Genomic DNA, 20,277 nt, shown 5'->3' with positions numbered 1-20,277 from the left:
CGTAAGTGGCAATAAGCGTAATATGGGATGTGTGAGTTCTCCAATAAAAATAAGTGAGACCATTAGAGTGTGACGGTTGGTTAGATCAATGTCCCCTAGCGATCAAATTAGCCATGGTGTCTTAGGAGAAGCAAAGGGATAACCAATAAAAACAATGAACGATATACTAAGATTACCCCTTAGTGTACGACTTTTATGGGTTTACCGTTTACCCTTACCTATGCATCTCAAATTGTCCTTTCTTAATATATGTCTTTCGTGACATGACCCAAGTCATGGAGGATGCTTTTGTCACTTCCACCAAAAACCATATTTATATAATAATATGGGAAAATTGACATTTAAGTTCACGGTGGAAATAACATTGCTAGAACCTGGAAGAAGCTAAAAACCAAAAAAGAAAAAGATTTGTTCATCACGTAGAGTCACATGGATGAGGAGAACTAATTTGACAATTATTTTCAAACCGAACCAGGGTGGCCTAATTTTTCTCCTTTGGAGCAATTTCAAGATCCCTTCCCTAGCCTTTTTCCTATGATCCACTTCCCAACCCCTTCAAGCCAAATTGGTCCATGCCAAATTCTAAACATTAAAAAAATAAATATATAAAAATTGTGGATATTTTGAAAGAGCCAAACAGGTAAACATCGATGCGGAAAAAAAAAATTAAATTCAAAATCTACCCTACTGGTTGAGCACGCCTTTGAAATATGGTTTTGATAAGTAGTTGAAAAGATCGACTCAGCACCAATGAATGAAGGCTCTTCGGATACCCATTAATATATCACCATTTTCTTCCTCCTTGGTCCCTCAGATGTGGCCACCCACTAGTGGTGGGTAGAAGAAACTGAGGTTGTTGATTGCTAGCCAGTCTTACTACCGAAAGGAAGAAAAAGAAAGGTTATGATGATGCATATCACCCATCTTCAACCCCACTGGACTGGACTGGTGTGTGGGCCTTTTTGTATTGGAGGAAAAAGAAAAGACATAGAATAAGATGTAGCAACTTCAAACTTGGAGATCAAGTCTTTTTAGCCACTATATTTTAACATCCCACTTGCAAATTCATTATTAAATGCGCAATTGTGATGGATAGTCTTCTGTTTATAAATTCATGGAGAAGCTTAAAAATAAAGTTAAATCTTAATTCTAAAAAAGCAAAACTTGTATACTAAGCTCTTAATTCAATTAATCAAATAAAAATATAATAAGCCATTTTTTAATCTCATTTTGATTTTTTTTTCTTTTTTATATGAGAATTAAATAATTTAAAATAATTATATTTTATTTTTTCATAATAAATCAATTTTTTTTAAAAAAATCAATCATTGCTCCGACCAATATAGTATAATATTTTTTCTTCCTTCTTTCTTTTCAATTATGGTGATGAGATATTGACAGACACCTGGCATAACAATTAAATGAATAAGCCATAGAATACAAGCATGTATTGAGTCATTGGGTAGAATAAAGCTTTCGAGGTGTGAATTATGAGGTCCCAAGCAACTCTCAATTATGGAAATTGCCTTGGTGATGTCTAGTTGATTGCTGGGACCATAGCCTTTCTATCTACCAAGAGGCTGCCTTTCCAAATCTGTGTAACAATTTTTTTTAATTAATTAACGGTTAATTGCTAAATAAATTAAGCTACTATGGGCCGTTAATATATTTAAAATTATAATATTGAAAAATCATTTGAAGTACTGATCTTAAAAAACATTTTTAAAACATTTTTAGATTTTTCAACACCTGAATTATTAAAAATTTTCTAAATTTCTTTAATATTAAACAAGTTACTCCACCAAAAAAAGATAGAATCCGCTAAGGGCATTCCCAGCTAGTTATATGCAAATGACAGCTAAGGAAGGAATTGGATCGAGAAAGAAGACTTGAACTGATGTTACAAATCATTACGAATCCTAAATTATTAAAATTTAAATGTTAAAAATATTAAAAATATTTCTTAAAATTATATATATATATATAAAGGCTCTTATAGGCTTTTATAATATTCTTAAGAAAAATATTTTATAAATGATTTTGTTAAAAACTTTTCTTAAAAGAATAGTTCGATAAAATAGCTTTTGAAATCAAACTTAAGCCTTTTGATTGTGTTTGGATAATTTTTTGAATCACCCATGGTTTGAAACATCATAAGTAGATTTCTATCTAATTAAAATAAAATTTTAAAAATATTAAATTGTGCTTTTTATTAGTAAATGAAATTCAATTACATGGAACTCATACTTCCTCTACTTTTGAATACTAAAATTATTTTTTGTAATATTTTTCTAGAACCAAACATGACCTTCAAGTGTTAAAAACCCTTTCCATATTTTATACATACAAAGAATTGAATCAAGGGTTGGGCATAATAATTATTCTCATTGATTTATACAAACAACATTTGTGTTTGTAGCTCTCAACAAGACTTCAGATATGATAGAATAAGCTTATCCGTATCATATTCTTAGCTACGTTACTTATAATATTTATAATATGATCAAGAAGATAAGTGGCTTTCGGTTGCATCCTTGACATTGTCCAAGCAATGTATGTAAAAAGCTAGAAACCAAACCCATAAAGCAACACTAGCTTTCTATTTTTTCTTTTTCTTTTTTCCACAAAGAAATTAAATACAAACAAAGCAGGTAATTAACAAATACATTAATACCGTGAAAATCACAAAATAACACGAGGAAATTACAATATAGATCCTCGGAAACAAACTTACATATAATCACATATATAAGTATAGGTAAAAATAAAATAAAATAAAATAAAACAAAACAAAACAGAACAAAACATCATCCTGTGATCAAACAAACCGCACAATCAACGATAAACATTGGTTTTTTTTTCTATGGGCTTATTCACAATCCTTCTCTTTCTCTTTCTTCTCTTCTTCGGTCTTGGGGTGGTATCCAGGAAGCTTTTCCTTGATCTTCTCCAATATTCCCTTCTTCTCCTTTACCTCGCCTTCGTGTGTCTCTGAGGAGGGGGAGCACTCTGCCGGAGGTGGTGGCGGAGGAGGAACCTCTTCTGCCTTCTTGTGCTGTCCTGGCAGTTTCTCCTTGATCTTGTCTAAGAAGCCCTTCTTCTCCTCCGGCTGTGGTGGAACTACTTCATCACACTTCTCCACCGGCACACAAGTGTCCTCCTCCTTTTTCTTCTTGTCCTTCTTTTTCTTCTTCTTCTTTTCTCCTCCCTCTCCTTCCTCCTCGCTCGACTGCAAGTTTTTTAAACGTGAGGGCAGATTAGTCATTGAAGTCTAAGGATTTATACGTGGAGCGGGGAGATCACCCCCCAGCTATCAGGGAACAACAAAATTACTATTTAATCCTTCCCTCCATTAAGCCTGTAAACAAACGAGGAAAAAAACAAAAAAAAAACATTGATATAAGATAAAAACTCACAGAGCTGGAGCTGCTATCAGATCGGTGAAGCTTCTCCAAGAGTCCATGCTTCTTCTCCTCCTCCTCCTCCACCTTTGGCTCAGGCTCGGAAATGGTAACCTTCTCAAAGTCGGTAACAATCACCTCCTCCTGTGGCTTCTCCTCCTCTTTCTTCCCCAAGAAATCGAATATCCCACGATCCTTGGTCTCGACGGCAGCCTCCTCTGCCACCACAGTGGTCTCACACTCGTGGGTTTTGCTATGGTGGTGCTCTTCTTCCATGATGATCAAGTATCAAACCAAGTTGTACAACAGAAATGAAGCCTTCAGAAAAATGCAATCAGAGCAGCGTCTAGAACTCGATGATGGGTTGGTTCTGAGAGTGATTCGATTTTATAAGGGCTTACAGTACCGCGTACGCGGATCTGACGCGATTAAGAATATAAACCAAGGGGTGGCCAATCGATAGCTGCGTGCGTAACGGACGAGTGCATTTAACAAAACCTAAAATGAGAACTCAACTCTCGAAGCTTACATATTTGGAGACTACTCGCTACAAGAAGATAACACGTGTGATATTTTACACGTGTCTACTAGATCTGGCGAGTGGAGTTGCGTATTCGTTAAGGGGAATTTGAAGTCAAAAGAGAAAAGGAAGAAAGGAGAAAAGCGGGAGAGGGACACGGTGCGCTGTAGTTGCTTGCCGACGCCAATAGAATATGTGCCACGTGTACGGGCGACGTGGGAGGGCGTCCATGTGGGGTCCAGGAAATGTCGGCCTCGATAGGATAAATGTGGAAGGTCGGTGTGGGACAGTGACACGTGGCAGTTGCGTGATGAAGAAGGAGGGGAGTTTCGAGATTTGTGAATGGGTTTAGTGTATAGCCTTGACGGCGCACAGTAGGGCGGTAGAGCCCCATGTGGGTTCAATTGGGCCGACTATGAAATTGAAATTGGGCTGACGTGGGCCTTGTCTCTTTCCCAAGATACGTGTGCTGGGGCGGGCCTCATGGTGGACAAGTGGCGGCCTGGTGTTGTCACTGTTTAATCATCGGGTTCACGGCTCTGACTCTTGCACCTCCACCTGCACGTGACCAGTTCCTATTGGTCCACCAGCTCCTTCATTCCTTTATCATTAATAGATCAATAGGAAGGTACTAATTTTTTTCCTTTTTCTAATTATTAAACTTGAAATACAAGACTATTTTTAAAAAGAAAAAAATTAGAAATGGCGTATTGAAATTGAGGACATCTCTTTGAATGATTTTTGCCATCCACGTGTTTTAAATAAACAATTATCACTTATTTTATTAATTTTCTGCATTTGAGAGTTTTTAAAAATTTAAATAACAATATTTTCTTTTTTATCACTTTATTTAATTAAACTTGATGGGGTGATTATTGGATGAAAAATTCTTTTAAATCCATCATTGAACTTAATTCTTTCAACTAACCTATAAAAATGAAACCCCAAGAAGAGAAGTAGAAGAAATAAAAGAATGTTTGAATGTTTGGTTACGAGATTTTGGTGTCTAAATTATATACCATATACTGTAATAAATATTATTAGTAATCTTCACCAAACTTTCTTACCTACACAAAATACTTCATCTTTTTATAAGAATTTTTTTGTTATCTTAAAACGTCGATATCAAACTTCATTTCCATCATTTATTATGACAAACATTCATTCTCTACATGGATATTTATTTCTCACAAACATAAAGTTTTGTTCTCTCAAAGGTTAATCATTTTACATTCTAAAAACCAAATTGAGGAACAGTTATTAACTTGCTAATTTAATTTATTGTGTATAACTTTACCAAACTTTAAGAATACAATATGACTAGAAGTTGTTATATCTATTCTTAATAAAGGTCATGTCATACAGTAGGTGGGGTGTGTTTTTGGATGTAACTATCAATTAGTTGTTTTACTTTATCAATGGGGCTCTTGTCTATCACTCACATCAAAAGGTAGTGCAAAATAATCTCACAAACTCTATATAATGCGGTGAAATAGTTTTGTGTAATAGGGTTTTGTCTTCTTGTGATATGTTTTAATTATGATTTTTAACTATGATAGTGTTTGAACATGTTGTCATTATCCTTAACCTATGGTTAGAGGGTTTTGATATATTCGTATTTATAACACTCTTCCTATTATGTTTAGTTATAAACTCGATTTTGATATAAAAACGTGATAACTTTGGCTATGAATTGTTACATTTATTCATAATACAATATCTCGTGTTTTATGGTAAGTTGTGTATTTCTCCATTTTAATCATCTACTATTTGCATTGCTTGGTTAGTTTCTCATTTTTCATCCGTATGAATGGTAATTTAAGACAATTTTATGGAGTATCTACCGTTGTGTATGGCGAAATAGGTTTTTGTAATAAAGTTTTGTCTTCTTATAATAGACTTTTAATCATGATTTTTAGTCCTAATGATGATTGAGCATGTTACCTATTGTCCTTACTTAGAATGAGGGGATTTTGATGTGTTATTCTCTACCATCGTCCAATTGTGATTACTTTATTATTATTTTTTTTTTTGTTGTATTATTAATTGGGTTATTTGCAATTTGTAAAAGTTTTAAGTATGAAGATTTTTGAAAATGCTTATAATTTAAAACTAAAATATATTGATTTATAAAATGAATTTCATATAAAAAAATTTGGGGTATCATAATAATACTTAATGTTAGGCCATATTAATTCAAATGTCGATTTATGATGAAATTTCATTAATATCTTAACAAAAAAGGGTATTTGTTTGACATAAGAGAAGATTCAATTTTTTTTTATTTATAAGGAAGAAAATTTTATAAAGATGAGAAAGCAAGATTTTCATTTTTACTTGCACAAGGGTAAGTGATAGGGAGGAAGGAAAAATAAAGGTTAAAGGAGAAATCCCTCCTTCTTACTTGGAAAGTAGAAATGTTTAGCCATCACTAATGGCAATGATGCTCTCAACACTATTATAATGCCACTTGAAAATCCCTACAAAGTATTGATGGAAGCATGAAGAGACAAATATCATAATTATGCCATAAAACATAGAGGAAGGTAAGAAAAATGATATCACTTTGCAAAGGTCTCCCCTTCAATGGACAATAATATTATGTTTTCCCAAAAGTCATGGCAAAGAATGAAATAATAATTTTGAAATTGAATAGCATTAAATTTTAAAGCATGTTTCAATGTAATTCTATCTTGGGATTCATTGGATCCCTGCTTTAAAAAGTTTTGTAGTTTTTTTTTAAAAAAAAAATTTATTATGAAAATATATTATCTTTTAGAAATTTGAAATATCTAAGAAATAATTAAAAATACGAGAATATATTTGGAACTTATATGTAATGCATATTTGTTTGAAGAATGAGTACAAAAAAATTCATTTTCATATTTGAGTTTTTAAATAGAATCTTAAAAATATTAAAAATTGATTTTTTTTTAATTGTTTTTGAAAACTTGCAAACATGCCATAAGTTCTCAAATGTGTATGAATGATTTTACTAAAAAATTTGATTGGAAAAAGTAGCTTTATAATAAAATAAAGATAATGCCTTTTTTGTTTTTTTTTTTAATTGTTTTATAACTTATGTAAGAAGCTCATCTCATATTTAGGCTCCATTTGAATTGATTTTAGAGAAGCTAAGGCCTTGTTTGGTAATTGCTTATTTATAAGTCACATTTCTTATAATTTGATACCTTAGTCACATTTATCGAATCTTGATCATATTTTTTTGTACTTAAATTATATTTTTCATATATTTTACTTATATATCATATCTTAGTCATATTTTTTTTATACCTTAGTCACATTCTTTATATTTAAATCATATTTTCCATTCCTTAATATCTTGATAACATTTTTCATGTATTTTAGTCACATACAGTGTTCTAGTCGTATTTTTTATGCCCTACTCATATTTTTTATTCCTTGATACATTGATAACATTTTTCATATCTTGGTCATATTTTTCATGCCGGTGCTACTTTTTTCATACCTTGATATCTAGGTCATATTTTTAAGTCACATTTTCCATACCTTATTACCTAAGTCACATTCTTCATACCTAGGTCACATTATTCATGCCATAGTATCTAAGTTGCTTATATATATACTTTAGCATCTAAGTAATGTTCGTTGTACTTGAGTCATATTATCAATACGTACCTTGAATCAATTTTTTCATACTTTAGTATCTAAGTCACATTTTTCATACCTAGATTATATTATTTGTATCTTGGTCAAAATACTAAGTCACATTCTTTGCACCTTAATGTTTAAATCACATTTTTCGGACGAAGGTCAAAATTTTCAACTTTAGTACCTAGGATTATCTTTTTTTATTAATTTTATTACATTTTTTGTCCCTTGGTACCTATATCACATTATTCATACCTTAGTACCAATGTTACATTTTTCATTTTTTTAGTACTTAAGTTTATTTTTTCGTATCTTAGTACATAGGTCATCTATAGCGATGAGAGCTTGCGGTACCATCTCCTAGAAAGCAAAGGATCCTAGTAACAAAGACATACTGAGCATTAGCTCGAGATAGCTGTCACCATAAGGTCTATTCATAAGGCTCATAACCCAATTGGAGAACACTTTCGAATCCGATGATTCACGGTCGGGAGTGCGGCGAGAAGACGGGTTTGATACGATTGACTGACTAGGAAGTGAACTTAACTCCCCCTTTGGAGACCCAGTTTACTGCCACATAAGGGCACATAGGTACTTGTATTTCTTGTATATATACTCTCAGGTAAAACCCAATTGAGATAATACAACTATACAACCACCGTTTGTTTTTTCATGGTATCAGAGCTTTAGGATTCTAAACCTGCCGCTGTCATTGTTCTAGCAATTTCTTTCCTGCTGCATCCTCTCTCAATCTCGTCTACCATGGTTACGACACCATCTTCCACTGCTGAAATTTCCTCATCCATTGAAACATCATCTCTTCTATTGTCTGCTGCACATATTGATATTCCCAGCCAGGTTTCGTCTTTAGCGGCATCGTCGTTGACCCAGATTTTTAAGTTTAGGACATTTCTTTCGTCCCTAAGTCATACTATTCATACCTTAGTATTTAGGTTGCTCTTTTCATTCCTAAGTTGTGTTTTTTGTAGCCGAATACTTAGGTCACATTCTTCGTATATAGATCACTATTTTTATATCTTAATGAATATCTATGTCATATTATTTATATCTTGTTTCCTTTACTTTCATGTTATTTTTATAAAATTTTCAAGATTTAGATAAGGAAATCAATAGTGTATTTTCGCATTTTGAATGGATAAAAATATAACAAACAATAATAAAACAGTCTTTTTGCAAAAATATAAAAATGATATTCACATTAATAATTCAATTTTAATAACTTTCTCAAATAAATGACTTGAATTTTTATTCAACAATATTAAGTGGTTTCCATTTGAGAAAAAAAATTTATAATATTGAATGTCATACTAAAATTTTACATTATGATAATATTATTTATAGTATGATCAATTTTTTAAATCAAGAATTTAAAAGATTTGTGTCAAAATAATATTTTTTTAACGGTAATTTATGTTTATATCAATCGTTTTATGGTAGTTTATTAATTTGTGGGTTCTTCCTTTCAATTTTTTTTTCTTAACATAAAATGATAAAATACAAAACAAAACAAAGAAGAGTAACATTAAGACTAATAAATTTTATGCGTAGAGAAATGTTTTGAAATGAAACAATATCGATTTGAAGGCCCATTTGAGGGTGGGCCGAAATTATCTGAACCAGATATAGTCATGAATCTGGGCCGAATCCATTAAATAGGATATGGGCTTAACTCAAGCGTAGATCACTAAATCTTATAAGACTTTCGGCCTATAATTCGGCGTAATGGGCAACCCAATTACAAATCATAGCCTGTGACCCTAATCCAAGAACGAGCTCATCTATAATTGGCATCGTGATCCAGCCACCAGCCTACCCGTTAAATCCGCTGGCGTAGGTTTAAAACTCAAAATTAATATATTTTTTTTCAAAAACAAGAAAAAAAAAAAAAGATAAAAGAAAAAAGGGAAAATTCCATTTCTCATTTCGTACCGAGCGAGAAAGAAGAGTCCACGCAACGAACGGAAGCTGATGCTCTCATTCGTCTCTTGCCCTCACTGCTTCATCTCATTTTCCTGTCTGCAAATTCTCCTTCTTAAAGCAATCTACAAATTTCTCGAGAAACAAACAGGATTTTGAGGGACGGGGGAGGACGGGGGAGGGGCGTCGATATGATAACGCGTTCGAATTTGGCGGAACAGCTGAGAGAGTACCAGATTCGATCGAAGCATGACTGGGCTTCCGTCTCCTTCTTCTCCTCCACTTCTAATCTCACTTCTTCTAGGTATTTATTTACTCTCTTCGATTCTCATGGTTTGTTTCCTAGTTAGGGTTTCATTTCTCCAATTTCGGTTTGTGTTTTTCGTGGTTTTGGTTTTCGCTAATTGTTTTGGTTGAGATCTAGATGCTTGACCGTCTGATCTGGAACCAGTTCTAGCCTGCGGATTCAATTGGATCGGCTAGGGTTTTGGTTAGGAGAAAAGAATAGGAAAATGGAAACGAAAATTAGGAATATTACGACTCCTGGGCAATCTGTTGGGAATCTTTATGGTGGAAAAACCTTAACGGAAGGAGAATTGGAAATGTGATTCAAGTAATTGAAGCATTAATTGGTTTGGGCATGGTGGCATTATTGGTGTGGGTGATCATTGATTGTTTTTTAGGCTTGGATTAGTTATTTGATCTGAAGGGGTTGCCCAACTTTATATAACCTGGGATGCAAATAAATTTTATCATTTGGTTGTGTAAGTGACAAAGACCTGTCCAGTAGGAAGCCTTTGGCCATTTTGATCGCCAAAATTGGAATTCTCAAATGTAAAGTATAAATTCTTTTTGTTTGGGCAACTTCTCTCAAACATAATGTCTCTTTGGCAAACTGGTGCTTTTCCCAAGGCTGCTTCAATGTGACAAATAAACACTTTTATTTTTTATTTTTAAATTATTTATAAAAGGGTTGTTATGAGACCATGTACCTATCGATTGAAATAGAGTATGGATGGAAAGATTTTTTATTTATTGAGCGGCGACTACCTTACAAGTGAAGATTTTGTTTTAACTGTTGTTTCATGTTACTGTCTGGGATCCTAAACTTAAGTATATTTGATTGTGAAACCTTATCTTGTGACAAGCATAATAAAGTCTCTTATTTCTCTAATTATAGTTTGGTTAGTTGCATAGCTTTCCGGAGCCTGTTAATCTTTTTAATTAAACTCTTGAGGATGAACCCTTTTATTTTCAATTTTATAGGATTCTTGTTTGGAAAAGGAAATTTTGGTAATGGTAGAACAGCTCTATGTGTATGTGTCAGTGCGCATGTGACACTAGTAAGAAATGATTCTCTTGCATTAACCAAGGTTATTTTTAGACTAAATTTGCATGGGGCAATTACTGCATCCTAAGGGTGTAGTAATGTGTGTAGAATTGCTTTTGGATTGTCTAGAAGGTACAAATAGTTGTGAGAAAATTGTGGATCGGTTTTTATTAAAGAGAACATTCAAATAAGATCCTATAAATTGGGAGGTTGTGGGGTTTTGGAAGGAAATTAGAAAGGAAGGTTCCTTGATGCTTAAAAATATTACTTTCTCTATGGGGGATGGTAGAAGGGTGAGATTTTGGAAGGACAAATGGTGCGGAAATAATACCCATCATGATTCTCTTCCTTCTTTGTTTGCCTTAGCGGTTTCTAAAGATGCGTGGGTAGCGGATTGTTGGGATTCCTTGGGGGAAGAGGGGGGATGGAATCCCCGTTTCTCTAGATCTTTCAATGATTGGGAGGTGGAGGCGGTGGAGAGGCTCCTTTAGACTCTTCAAGGAAAGAGACTAGCTGTTGGTTTGGAGGATAGGGTGGTGTGGAAAGAGTCAAAGAATGAGATTTTTTCTGTTAAATCTTTTATAATACTCTTGAACCTAGTTGTGCAGTCCCGTTTCCGTGGAGCATCATTTGGAGCCCTTGTGTTCCTACTAAGGTGGGTTTTTTTGCTTGGGAAACTTCATGGGGGAAGGTCCTAACCCTAGATCAACTCAAGAGGAGGGGGTGGAACTTAGCTAACAGATGTTTCCTATGTTGTGTTGAAGAGGAGATGATTAATCACATTCTTATTCATTGCTCCAAGGCGAGGGTTTTGTGGGAGCTTGTGTTTGCTTTGTTTGGTGTTAATTGGGTCCTTCCGCTTTTGGCTAGAGACACTCTCTTAGGTTAACATGATTCCTTTGTGGGCAAGAAGTGTACAAAGGCTTGGTTGGTAGCTCCTCTTTGTTTATTTTGGACGATTTGTAAGGAAAGAAACAAGATAACTTTTGTTAATGAGGATTTTTTTATTCAAAGGATGAAAAATTCGTTTGTTTGTAATCTTTGGTCTTGGTCTAAGTCTTGTTTAGATGTAGGACCTTTACCTTTAATCAACTTTTTTTATTGGTTGGGTTCTAGTTGAGGGCTAGTGAGTGTTTGCTTCTTTTTGTTCTTGCTTTTTGGCATCTCTTGTATACTCCCTGTATGCTTTGGGTTGCCTCTTAAGCGCCCTTTTTCTTATTATATTTTCTGTGTGTTTATCTATCAAAAAAATATTTGGCATCTGAATGTTATAAATATTACACGATGGTACTACATATGTTTCATCTTTGAATGATTTCCTAGTATGGCTGTGACATCTGAAAACTTTGGTAAACTATGTGTTGTTATTTATGCATAGAGTCTGACAAGTGGCACCAATTGTATCATCCAATTGTGTTGATATTGAGCCCAGTAACTTTGTAAATATCAGGCAGACATATTAGCATCATCTACAAATTGTTTACTAACGTGGCTGATATTCTTCTACGACACCTAAAAACTTTCAGAAATTGTGTTTTACTGCTCTCTATGATCTGGCGCATATTGGTATCATATAACTGTATTGATATTGCTAGCCAGTGATGCTTAAAACCTTGGACAATGGCTTACAACTCATAAATTAATTTAAAGAATATTTTTGGTTGTTATTGTAGTGGTGAAATACTGTAAATGAATGTTGCATTTTTGGGAAGGTGGATAATATTTCAGAAAAGAGCCTGGGATTTCAGCTATTTTTATGATTTGAGAAACTTATTTTTTTGTTATCCATGTTGAATGTAGTGAGTCAACTTGACTCAACTCAACAAAGGCTTATCCCAGTTACTTGGGCTTGGCTGCAATAATTTTTTTTGCCTACCTACTACAACCCACCTCATTTATTGCTAGGGACCAGCTCTGTAAAGATAAAATGGATATATATAAAAGGTTGAACCAAATAAAGAAAGTTGAGTCATGGGAGAGAGAGAGCGAGCGAGAGAGGACGAGAGAGAGTGCGAAGGCGTGTGTGATGGTGAGGAGGGGGAGGAGAGCTTGGCGCCGCGAAGCAGAAGGAAGGTGTGTAGCTTCATAGTGGAATCCAAGGCGTTCGAGATCATTGTGGATGATAGAAAAGGAAAAATCCAAGTCCTCATCGTGGAGAAGAAGGGAGGGGTTTCGTCATGGGTCCGATTGGGATCGGACAGCCTAGGGTTTTTCTTTGAAGGTCTGAATCTCTGTATCAAGGATGAGAAAGAAGCAAGATGGGGAAGGGAATGGAAGGAGCAGGGAAGAGTGTACTCTATATCACGAGGGATAAACAAAGCGGGGGGGTTTATACGGCTAGGGGTCTCCGATCTAGAGAGGAAACGGTTCTGCATTTTCATTCCGAGAGGTAGAAGGGATAAAAGGGGGTGGATGACCATGGCGGAGAAGCTAAACCAGATGGTAGGCTCCTTTGGCAACCAGAAACCTAGGAAGGAAAGGACAGGGAGAAGGCTGTTGGGGGAAGATCGTATGCAACAATAGCAAAACGAGCACTGTTGGGTAACCCAAACACAATTGTAGTGAAGGTGAAAAGGGAGGAATCAATAGGTTTGTTAAAGAAATTGGAACACTGTATCGTGGCGAGTTGGAAAGATAACTCAGGGGCAGAAGACGATCTTGAGAAGTTAGGGCAGCTTTGGGCAAAATCGTGGGAGCTTAAAGGCAGCTTAGGGTTGGCTAAGTTGGAAAAGGGAAGAGCTCTGCTGGATTTTGAAGATTTGGAAGAGGCTAGACGCGTTGTCTCCTTTGGAAATCGCGTGACGGAAGGAGTCCAGGTAGGGCTGGATTTTTGGAGTCCTAGGAGTGGATGTTGGACAGAGGAGGAAGAGGGAAAGGAAATTTGGGTGAGATTAGTTGGGCTCCCTGTCTCGCTATGGAGTCCAGAGATTTTGAAGAGAGTGGGGGATGAATGCGGCGGCTTTATCACAGACGATGAACAAACGAACACGATGGGCGAGCTCTAGTGGGCCAGAATCTTGGTGAGAGTGAGAGGTGAAGCTAGACCGAGTGTCCTGGAAGTCGAAGCGGAGGAGGAGGTCTACGCTGTGTCCCTATGGTGGGAATGTCGGCCGGTGTTAAGGAGGAATCGCAGACAAGAAGTTCGTCATAGCAGTGAGGTTAGGGGTGAGGAGATCTCATGCGCGGAACAGCGAGTGTCGAAGGAGTGGGTGAGCGTGAGGCTCGAGACCCTAAACCCGTCAGATGATGGGACGGGTGAGCAGGGGGTCGGACCGGGTCGAGTCGTGCCCAGTGCAGTTAGAAGCCCGATAACCCGGACTGCTCCATCTGGTACAATGCATCTCTTAAGCCCAACTGCGAGCCCAAAGGAGTCAAGAACGGCTGATGGGCCTGGTCTGAAGAGCGGAGTCATGGGCTTGAAAATGAAAGGTGTGGCTGCATGTGAGATTAGCCTTGAAGCAGGCCCGTCGCATAGGATTGATGAGGTGGGTTGTTCTTCTTTAGGCCCAGTTTCGCGAAAAGCTCGATTGTCAAACAAAGGCCCAAAGCTAAGGGAGGGTCCAACTTTCTCAGAAGCCCAAGTCCAAAATAACGTTCAGAAGATGGACTTACTGTTGACGGGTCTCGCTTCAGGTAATCTTCATGAGCCAGAGCCTTTTGTTGCATGGGAGACTGAGGATATGAGGAAGCTACATGGAGTGGCTAGGATATCAGAGACGGATAAGGCGCTGGAAGAGGAATCAATGAGGTATGGAATGGGGTTGTGTTCTTGGGGGAAAAGGGTTTTGGGGGCCTCTCATCTCAACTCTATTCTTTTTGATCGGACTCCGGGGAGGGGGGGAGTTTTTCGATCATTCTGGGGACTGGAATGAGGAAGTTCGGGCTGATAATACAATATGGTTAACAGTGTATGAGGCCTGTAATGAAAGGAGCAATGGATGTAAGGAATTGGAAGCAAATAAAAGTAGCAGTGAGAAGGGCAGGGGGATGGTTGGGGTCGGAGACATATATGATACCCAAGCAGAGAGAAGTGAGCCGGAGGGCAAATGGGAAGAGAGTGGATTGGCGAAATTCAGCCAATTCCTGAGCTTCCCTACGGAGGGGTTGGAGAAGGAAATCTTGAATTTTCTGACCAAAATCAGAAAAAGACGGGAGAAAATCCATAGTAAAGAGCTACTGGAAAAATCTAAGTTTGAAAGGGAGCTAAAAAGACTGGAATGTTCCATAAATTATGAGGGGGGAATTAAACAGAAAGGCTCGGTACAGGGCAAAGGGCGTCAAATTGTGATTGTTCAATGAAGATGAAAATTCTGAGCTGGAATGTGAGGGAAGCAAATGATGGCTCCAAAAGAAAAGTTATTAAGACGTTCATAAGGAACCAGAGGGTGGACTTAATCTGTATTCAGGAGACTAAAATTCAAGCTATGTCGGATAGCATTGCGAGAAGTATAGGCTCCGGAAGATTCCTAGATTGGAAAGCTGTGAATGCGAAGAGGGCTTCGGGAGGAATTCTGATATGCTGGGATAGCAGGTCTTTGGACATTCTAGAATGGGAAGAGGGTCAATTTACCTTATCTTGCAGATTCTAGAATGTAGAAAATGGGGCTATCTGGATTTTTACGGGAGTGTATGGCCCGTTTTCCAAAGTGGACAGGGATGCATTATGGGATGAGTTTGGGGCGATTAGAGGGCTGTGGGAAGACCCTTGGTGTATAGGGGGGATTTTAATATCACTCTATTTCCGAGGGAAAGGAGTAGCAGGAGGGGAATGAATTCAACTATGAGGAAATTTGCTGAAACTGTGGGTGATCTTGGGCTGGTGGATATTCCCCTTCAGGGGGGAGAATTTACTTAGAATGGGGGACAAAACAATCAGGTTTGGGCAAGATTAGACAAGTTCCTTGTGTCCCCTAGCTGGATAGACCAATTTAGTGGGATTAATCAGTGTAGGCTGACCCGTCCGGTATCCGATCATTTTCCAATAACGTTAGTGGGGGGTGGGATAAGACGAGGCCCGACTCCATTCAGATTTGAAAATATGTGGCTTAAGGTTGAGGGCTTCAAAGATCTTGTTCACAGCTGGTGGCAAGGAATTGAGGTTAGGGGTAGTGCTAGTTACAAATTGGCTACTAAGATGGAGGAAATCAAACAGAAATTGAAAGTTTGGAATAGAGAAGTCTTTGGAAAGCTGGAGAGCAACAAAACCTTAGCCTTGCAGCAGGTGGAATTCTGGGATAGGGAGGAAAGTGAAAGAATTTTGACTGTGGAGGAAACAGAGCTTAAGAAAGAGGCAAAGGATAATTATAGAAAATGGGTGATTATGGAGGAAACTCATTGGAGACAGCTTTCAAGGGAAATATGGCTGAAGGAGGGGGATAGAAACACGGGCTTCTTTCATCGCATGGCAAGCGCTCACTGTAGAAATAACTCTTTGGAGAGAATTAAGATAAATGGGGATTGGCTGCTAGAGGAGCAGGAAATCAGGGAAGGAATTGCTAATGCGTTTCAAAATTTGCTTTCCGAAGATATGGGGTGGAAGGCGGACATAGGGAGACTTCAGTTTGACCAGATCAGCCAACAAGAGGCTGAGAACCTGGAGAGACCCTCTACAGAGGAAGAAATCCATGTGGCTTTGATGGAGATGAATGGGGATAAAGCCCCTGGTCCGGACGGCTTTACTATGGCATTCTGGCAAAGTTGTTGGGAGTTCATTAAAGAAGAGATTTTAGATATGTTCAAAGACTTCTACGAACACAACTCTTTCCTCAAGAGTCTCAACAATACGTTCTTGGTATTGATCCCCAAGAAAAGCGGGGCTGAGGACCTTAGAGACTTTAGACCTATTAGTCTCTTGGGGGGGGCTTTACAAGTTATTGGCTAAAGTGTTAACTAACAGACTGAAGAAAGTAGTTGGTAAGGTGGTGTCCATTTCTCAGAATGCCTTTGTGAGGGGAAGACAAATTCTTGACGCTTCTTTAATTGCAAATGAAGTGATAGACACGTAGCAGAAACGAAAAGAAAAGGGCATTATATGCAAATTGGATATAGAGAAAGCTTATGACAGCATCAATTGGAAGTTCTTGTTGAAGGTGTTGCAAAAGATGGGCTTTGGGCCTAAGTGGGTGGGGTGGATGTGGAGTTGCCTATCCTCAGCTAAATTTTCATTGTTGGTTAATGGAGTGCCTGCAGGTTTCTTCCCTAGCACTAAAGGTCTTAGACAAAGAGATCCTTTGTCTCCTTATCTCTTTATTATGGGGATGGAAGTGCTAGATGTCCTTATCAGGAGAGCTGTGGAGGGGGGGTTTTTATCAGGGTGTAATATAAGGGGTGGTAGTGGCCCTCCTTTGAACATCTCTCACTTGTTTTTTGCTGACGACACAATTATTTTCTGTGAGGCTAGAAAGGATCATCTAACTCACTTAAGTTGGATCTTATTCTGGTTTGAAGCGGCTTCAGGCCTAAGGATTAATTTAGCCAAGAGTGAAATCATTCCAGTTGGAGAGGTGGTGGAGATGGAGGAGTTGGCTGTTGAGCTAGGCTGCAGGGTGGGGTCTTTACCTTCTCAGTACTTGGGTCTTCCTTTAGGGGCCCCAAATAGAGCGCCTTATATTTGGGATGGGGTGGAGGAGAGAGTAAGATTGAGACTTGCTCTGTGGAAACGGCAATATATTTGTAAAGGAGGAAGAGTCACCTTAATAAAAAGTACTTTGGCTAGTATGCCAATCTATCAAATGTCTATTTTCAGAATGCCCAAGGTTGTTGTTAGAAGGATTGAGAAAGTGCAAAGGGATTTTTTGTGGGGAGGGGGAAATATGGAGGGGAAAGTTCATTTGGTTAAATGGGAGGTGGTTTGTACAGACAAGGATAAAGGTGGGTTAGGACTGAGGAAGCTAGCTTTGTTGAACAAAGCTTTACTTGGCAAGTGGATATGGAGGTATGCCTGTGACAAAGATAATCTGTGGAAACAAGTGATCAAGGTGAAGTATGGGCAGGAGGGTCTTGATTGGAGGCCCAAGAAGGCAAATGGGGCGGTTGGTGCAGGGGTTTGGAAGGAGATTTTGAAAGAATCAGAGTGGTGTTGGGATAATATGAGATTCCGAGTAGGGAAGGGCAATATGATCAGATTTTGGACAGATGTGTGGTGTTCAAAATCTTCTTTGTCTCAATGTTTTCCTCATCTCTTTAGTATGGCTGCGCAAAGGAATTCAACGGTTGAGGAAATGTGGGATCAAAATTTGGGTCAAGGAAATTGGAACCTAAACTTCTTGAGGGACTTCAATGATTGGGAGCTGGATTTGGTTGGGGATTTTCTCCAAATATTGAGGGGTTACAAACCCTCCTTGGAGGAAGACTCAGTTCTTTGGAGGCAAGGAAGAAGTGGTCAGTTCAGGGTCAAGGAAGCTTATAGTTTGTTGACGAAGTCTAAAGATATAGGTTTTCCTTCAAGAAGCATTTGGGTGGCAAGGGTGCCAACTAAAGTTGCTTTTTTTGGGTGGGAGGCGACATGGGGGAAGGTGCTTACTTTGGATAGACTTCAAAGAAGAGGACTACAACTTCCAAATCGTTGTTTCTTGTGTGGTTGTGAGGAAGAAAGTGTAAATCATATCCTGATACATTGTACAGTGGTTAGAGTTTTATGGGATATTGTTTTTGGTTTAGTTGATGTGAAATGGGTTTTTCCAAAAAATGTAAAGGAGGTTTTAGCTAGTTGGAGGGGATCGTTCGTGGGAAAGAAAAGGAAAAAGATATGGGATGCCATTCCGTTGTGTATTTTTTGGACGGTGTGGAAGGAGAGGAATAGATTAGCATTTAGGGGGGGGGGGGGTTTGAACGTTCAAAAGTTAAAGAATTTTTTTGTCTGTAATTTGTGGAGTTGGGCCAAATTGTATGTAGGTGAGGAGGCGTTCTCCCTTATAGGCTTCCTAGAGTGGATAACTTCCACTTAAAGGGAGGTGATTCTTTTGTCTTTGTCTTTTTTGAGGCCTTAGCTGCCTTGTATACTTCCTATATGTTGTGCGGCGTTTTGCCTTTTTTAATGCATATCCTTTGCTTATCAAAAAAAAAAATAATACTAAAAATGACCTAGGCAGATTTGTGTAGGGAATATGATGTAGAGGTAGAGACAAGTGGATTTATTTAGGAACTATGACATAGAAGTAACTTTCCCAACCCACTTGACAATAAGCTTCCTAAAAATGTTTTTGATGATCACCCCTGCTTGATTAACCCTTTTTCTCTTTTTCAGATTGATTGATGATGAAAAGAGGTGTTCTCCTTCATTTAGACTCCTTATTTTTAGGTAGCTCCTAGGACAGATTTGATTTGAGTTCATAGAACTTCAAAGACTATCTCAAGACAGCTGCTAACCAAACTAGCAGAAGAATTGGAGAGGAAATGTCCATGGGTTCTAGACATAACTTTTGACACTAGGCATTCCAAGCCATCTCATTTTCTGTGTGTGTTTGTGCCATAAATTATGGCAATGTTTAAGTGTAGAAAATATGACAGCTAGGTCTGATGCATATGGTGTTAGTTGTTTATGGTGTGCTTTGATACTCATGGTTTATGGTGTTGATTAAGCAAACTTGGGTCTGCAGTGTGTGCATCAGGGCATGGGCGGTTGATGGAAATGAGCAAGTTATCTTGATGTGCCTATGTGCTCACTAAAAGTATAAAATTCTTGATAATGACATCAGGTTGTTGTTGTTATTGCCGCTATTATTATTATTGTAGTATAGTTTTTAACATTGGGCCTAACTCAACCCCGTCCTATTACTTTGCCATCTGAACCTAGGCCTTGTGCCTCAATATTTCATCCAAGTTGTCTTGCTTTTAGGATTTGATGAACTCAAATTCTTATAAAATTGGCGCATGAATTCCAGTTATCCAGAATATTTTTGTCCATTTAAAGTCTGTGATGAAGTCTTTCAAAATACTGTTTGTGCTTTTTCTGTATTAAAATTTCCACAAGAGCATCACGTCTGATAATATATGTTCCTTTTCTGGGTGCAGGGTGGACGTGGTGGTCTTTGTGATATGGGAACTTGTTATTCTAGCTTTTCTGGTTTTCTCAGCAGTCTCTTTATATTTCAGGCATATACGGCTTGCTTTTATCTTAGTAATTGTCACAATGCTATTACTTTTATGCATGAAAATTACAAAGCAAGTAAGACTAGACAGGAAAAAGAAGCGGAGGATGCTTCTTCCATTATCTATGTAAAATCATATGGAGTTGCAACCCTTTTTTTTTATAGTGACCCAACTTTGTTGTGTAAATTGTGAGAATCCTTGACCATAGCTTTTGGTCCCCCATCCTCTTTTGGCTTATTGGCTATGTAATTGCACTTAAAGGAAGCTGATTAAAGAATATTATTGGTGTGATTACTTAAATACAAGCTGATTAAAGTGGTTCATCTCATCATTCAAGATGCTGCTCTGGCTGAACAGCAGTGGCT

The 20,277-nt window shown here is 37.5% G+C and overlaps 2 protein-coding genes across 2 annotated transcripts; one reads left to right on the top strand and one right to left on the bottom strand.

Annotated features, from left to right (window-relative positions):
- Nucleotides 1-2,581: 2,581 nt before the first annotated feature.
- LOC100254126 (dehydrin ERD14) lies at nucleotides 2,582-4,305 on the bottom strand. The gene is made up of 2 exons (XM_002285883.3): nucleotides 3,417-4,305; nucleotides 2,582-3,229 (listed from the first exon to the last, which is right to left on the bottom strand). The coding sequence occupies exons 1-2, from the start codon at nucleotides 3,675-3,677 to the stop codon at nucleotides 2,870-2,872; spliced, it is 621 nt and encodes a 206-aa protein (XP_002285919.1). The 5' UTR covers nucleotides 3,678-4,305; the 3' UTR covers nucleotides 2,582-2,869.
- Nucleotides 4,306-9,392: 5,087 nt separating this feature from the next.
- LOC100248789 (uncharacterized) lies at nucleotides 9,393-20,235 on the top strand. Its single transcript, XM_002285882.4, has 2 exons — nucleotides 9,393-9,796; nucleotides 19,835-20,235. Exons 1-2 carry the CDS (start codon nucleotides 9,684-9,686, stop codon nucleotides 20,040-20,042), a joined length of 321 nt encoding a protein of 106 aa, XP_002285918.1. The 5' UTR covers nucleotides 9,393-9,683; the 3' UTR covers nucleotides 20,043-20,235.
- Nucleotides 20,236-20,277: the final 42 nt, after the last annotated feature.

Source organism: Vitis vinifera, chromosome 18 (genome assembly GCF_030704535.1).
Source record: "Vitis vinifera cultivar Pinot Noir 40024 chromosome 18, ASM3070453v1".
Classification (NCBI taxonomy): domain Eukaryota; kingdom Viridiplantae; phylum Streptophyta; class Magnoliopsida; order Vitales; family Vitaceae; genus Vitis; species Vitis vinifera.
This window is presented reverse-complemented; position numbering and strand designations above follow the sequence as displayed.

Excerpts from the sequence above, each read along its gene's own strand:
- LOC100248789 (XM_002285882.4), top strand. The coding sequence starts at position 9,684 with ATGATAACGCGTTCGAATTTGGCGGAACAGCTGAGAGAGTACCAGATT. Across the intron at positions 9,797-19,834 it reads TCTAATCTCACTTCTTCTAG|GGTGGACGTGGTGGTCTTTG; the intron begins GTATTTATTTAC and ends TTCTGGGTGCAG.
- LOC100254126 (XM_002285883.3), bottom strand. The coding sequence starts at position 3,677 with ATGGAAGAAGAGCACCACCATAGCAAAACCCACGAGTGTGAGACCACT. Across the intron at positions 3,230-3,416 it reads CTGATAGCAGCTCCAGCTCT|TCGAGCGAGGAGGAAGGAGA; the intron begins GTGAGTTTTTAT and ends AAAAACTTGCAG.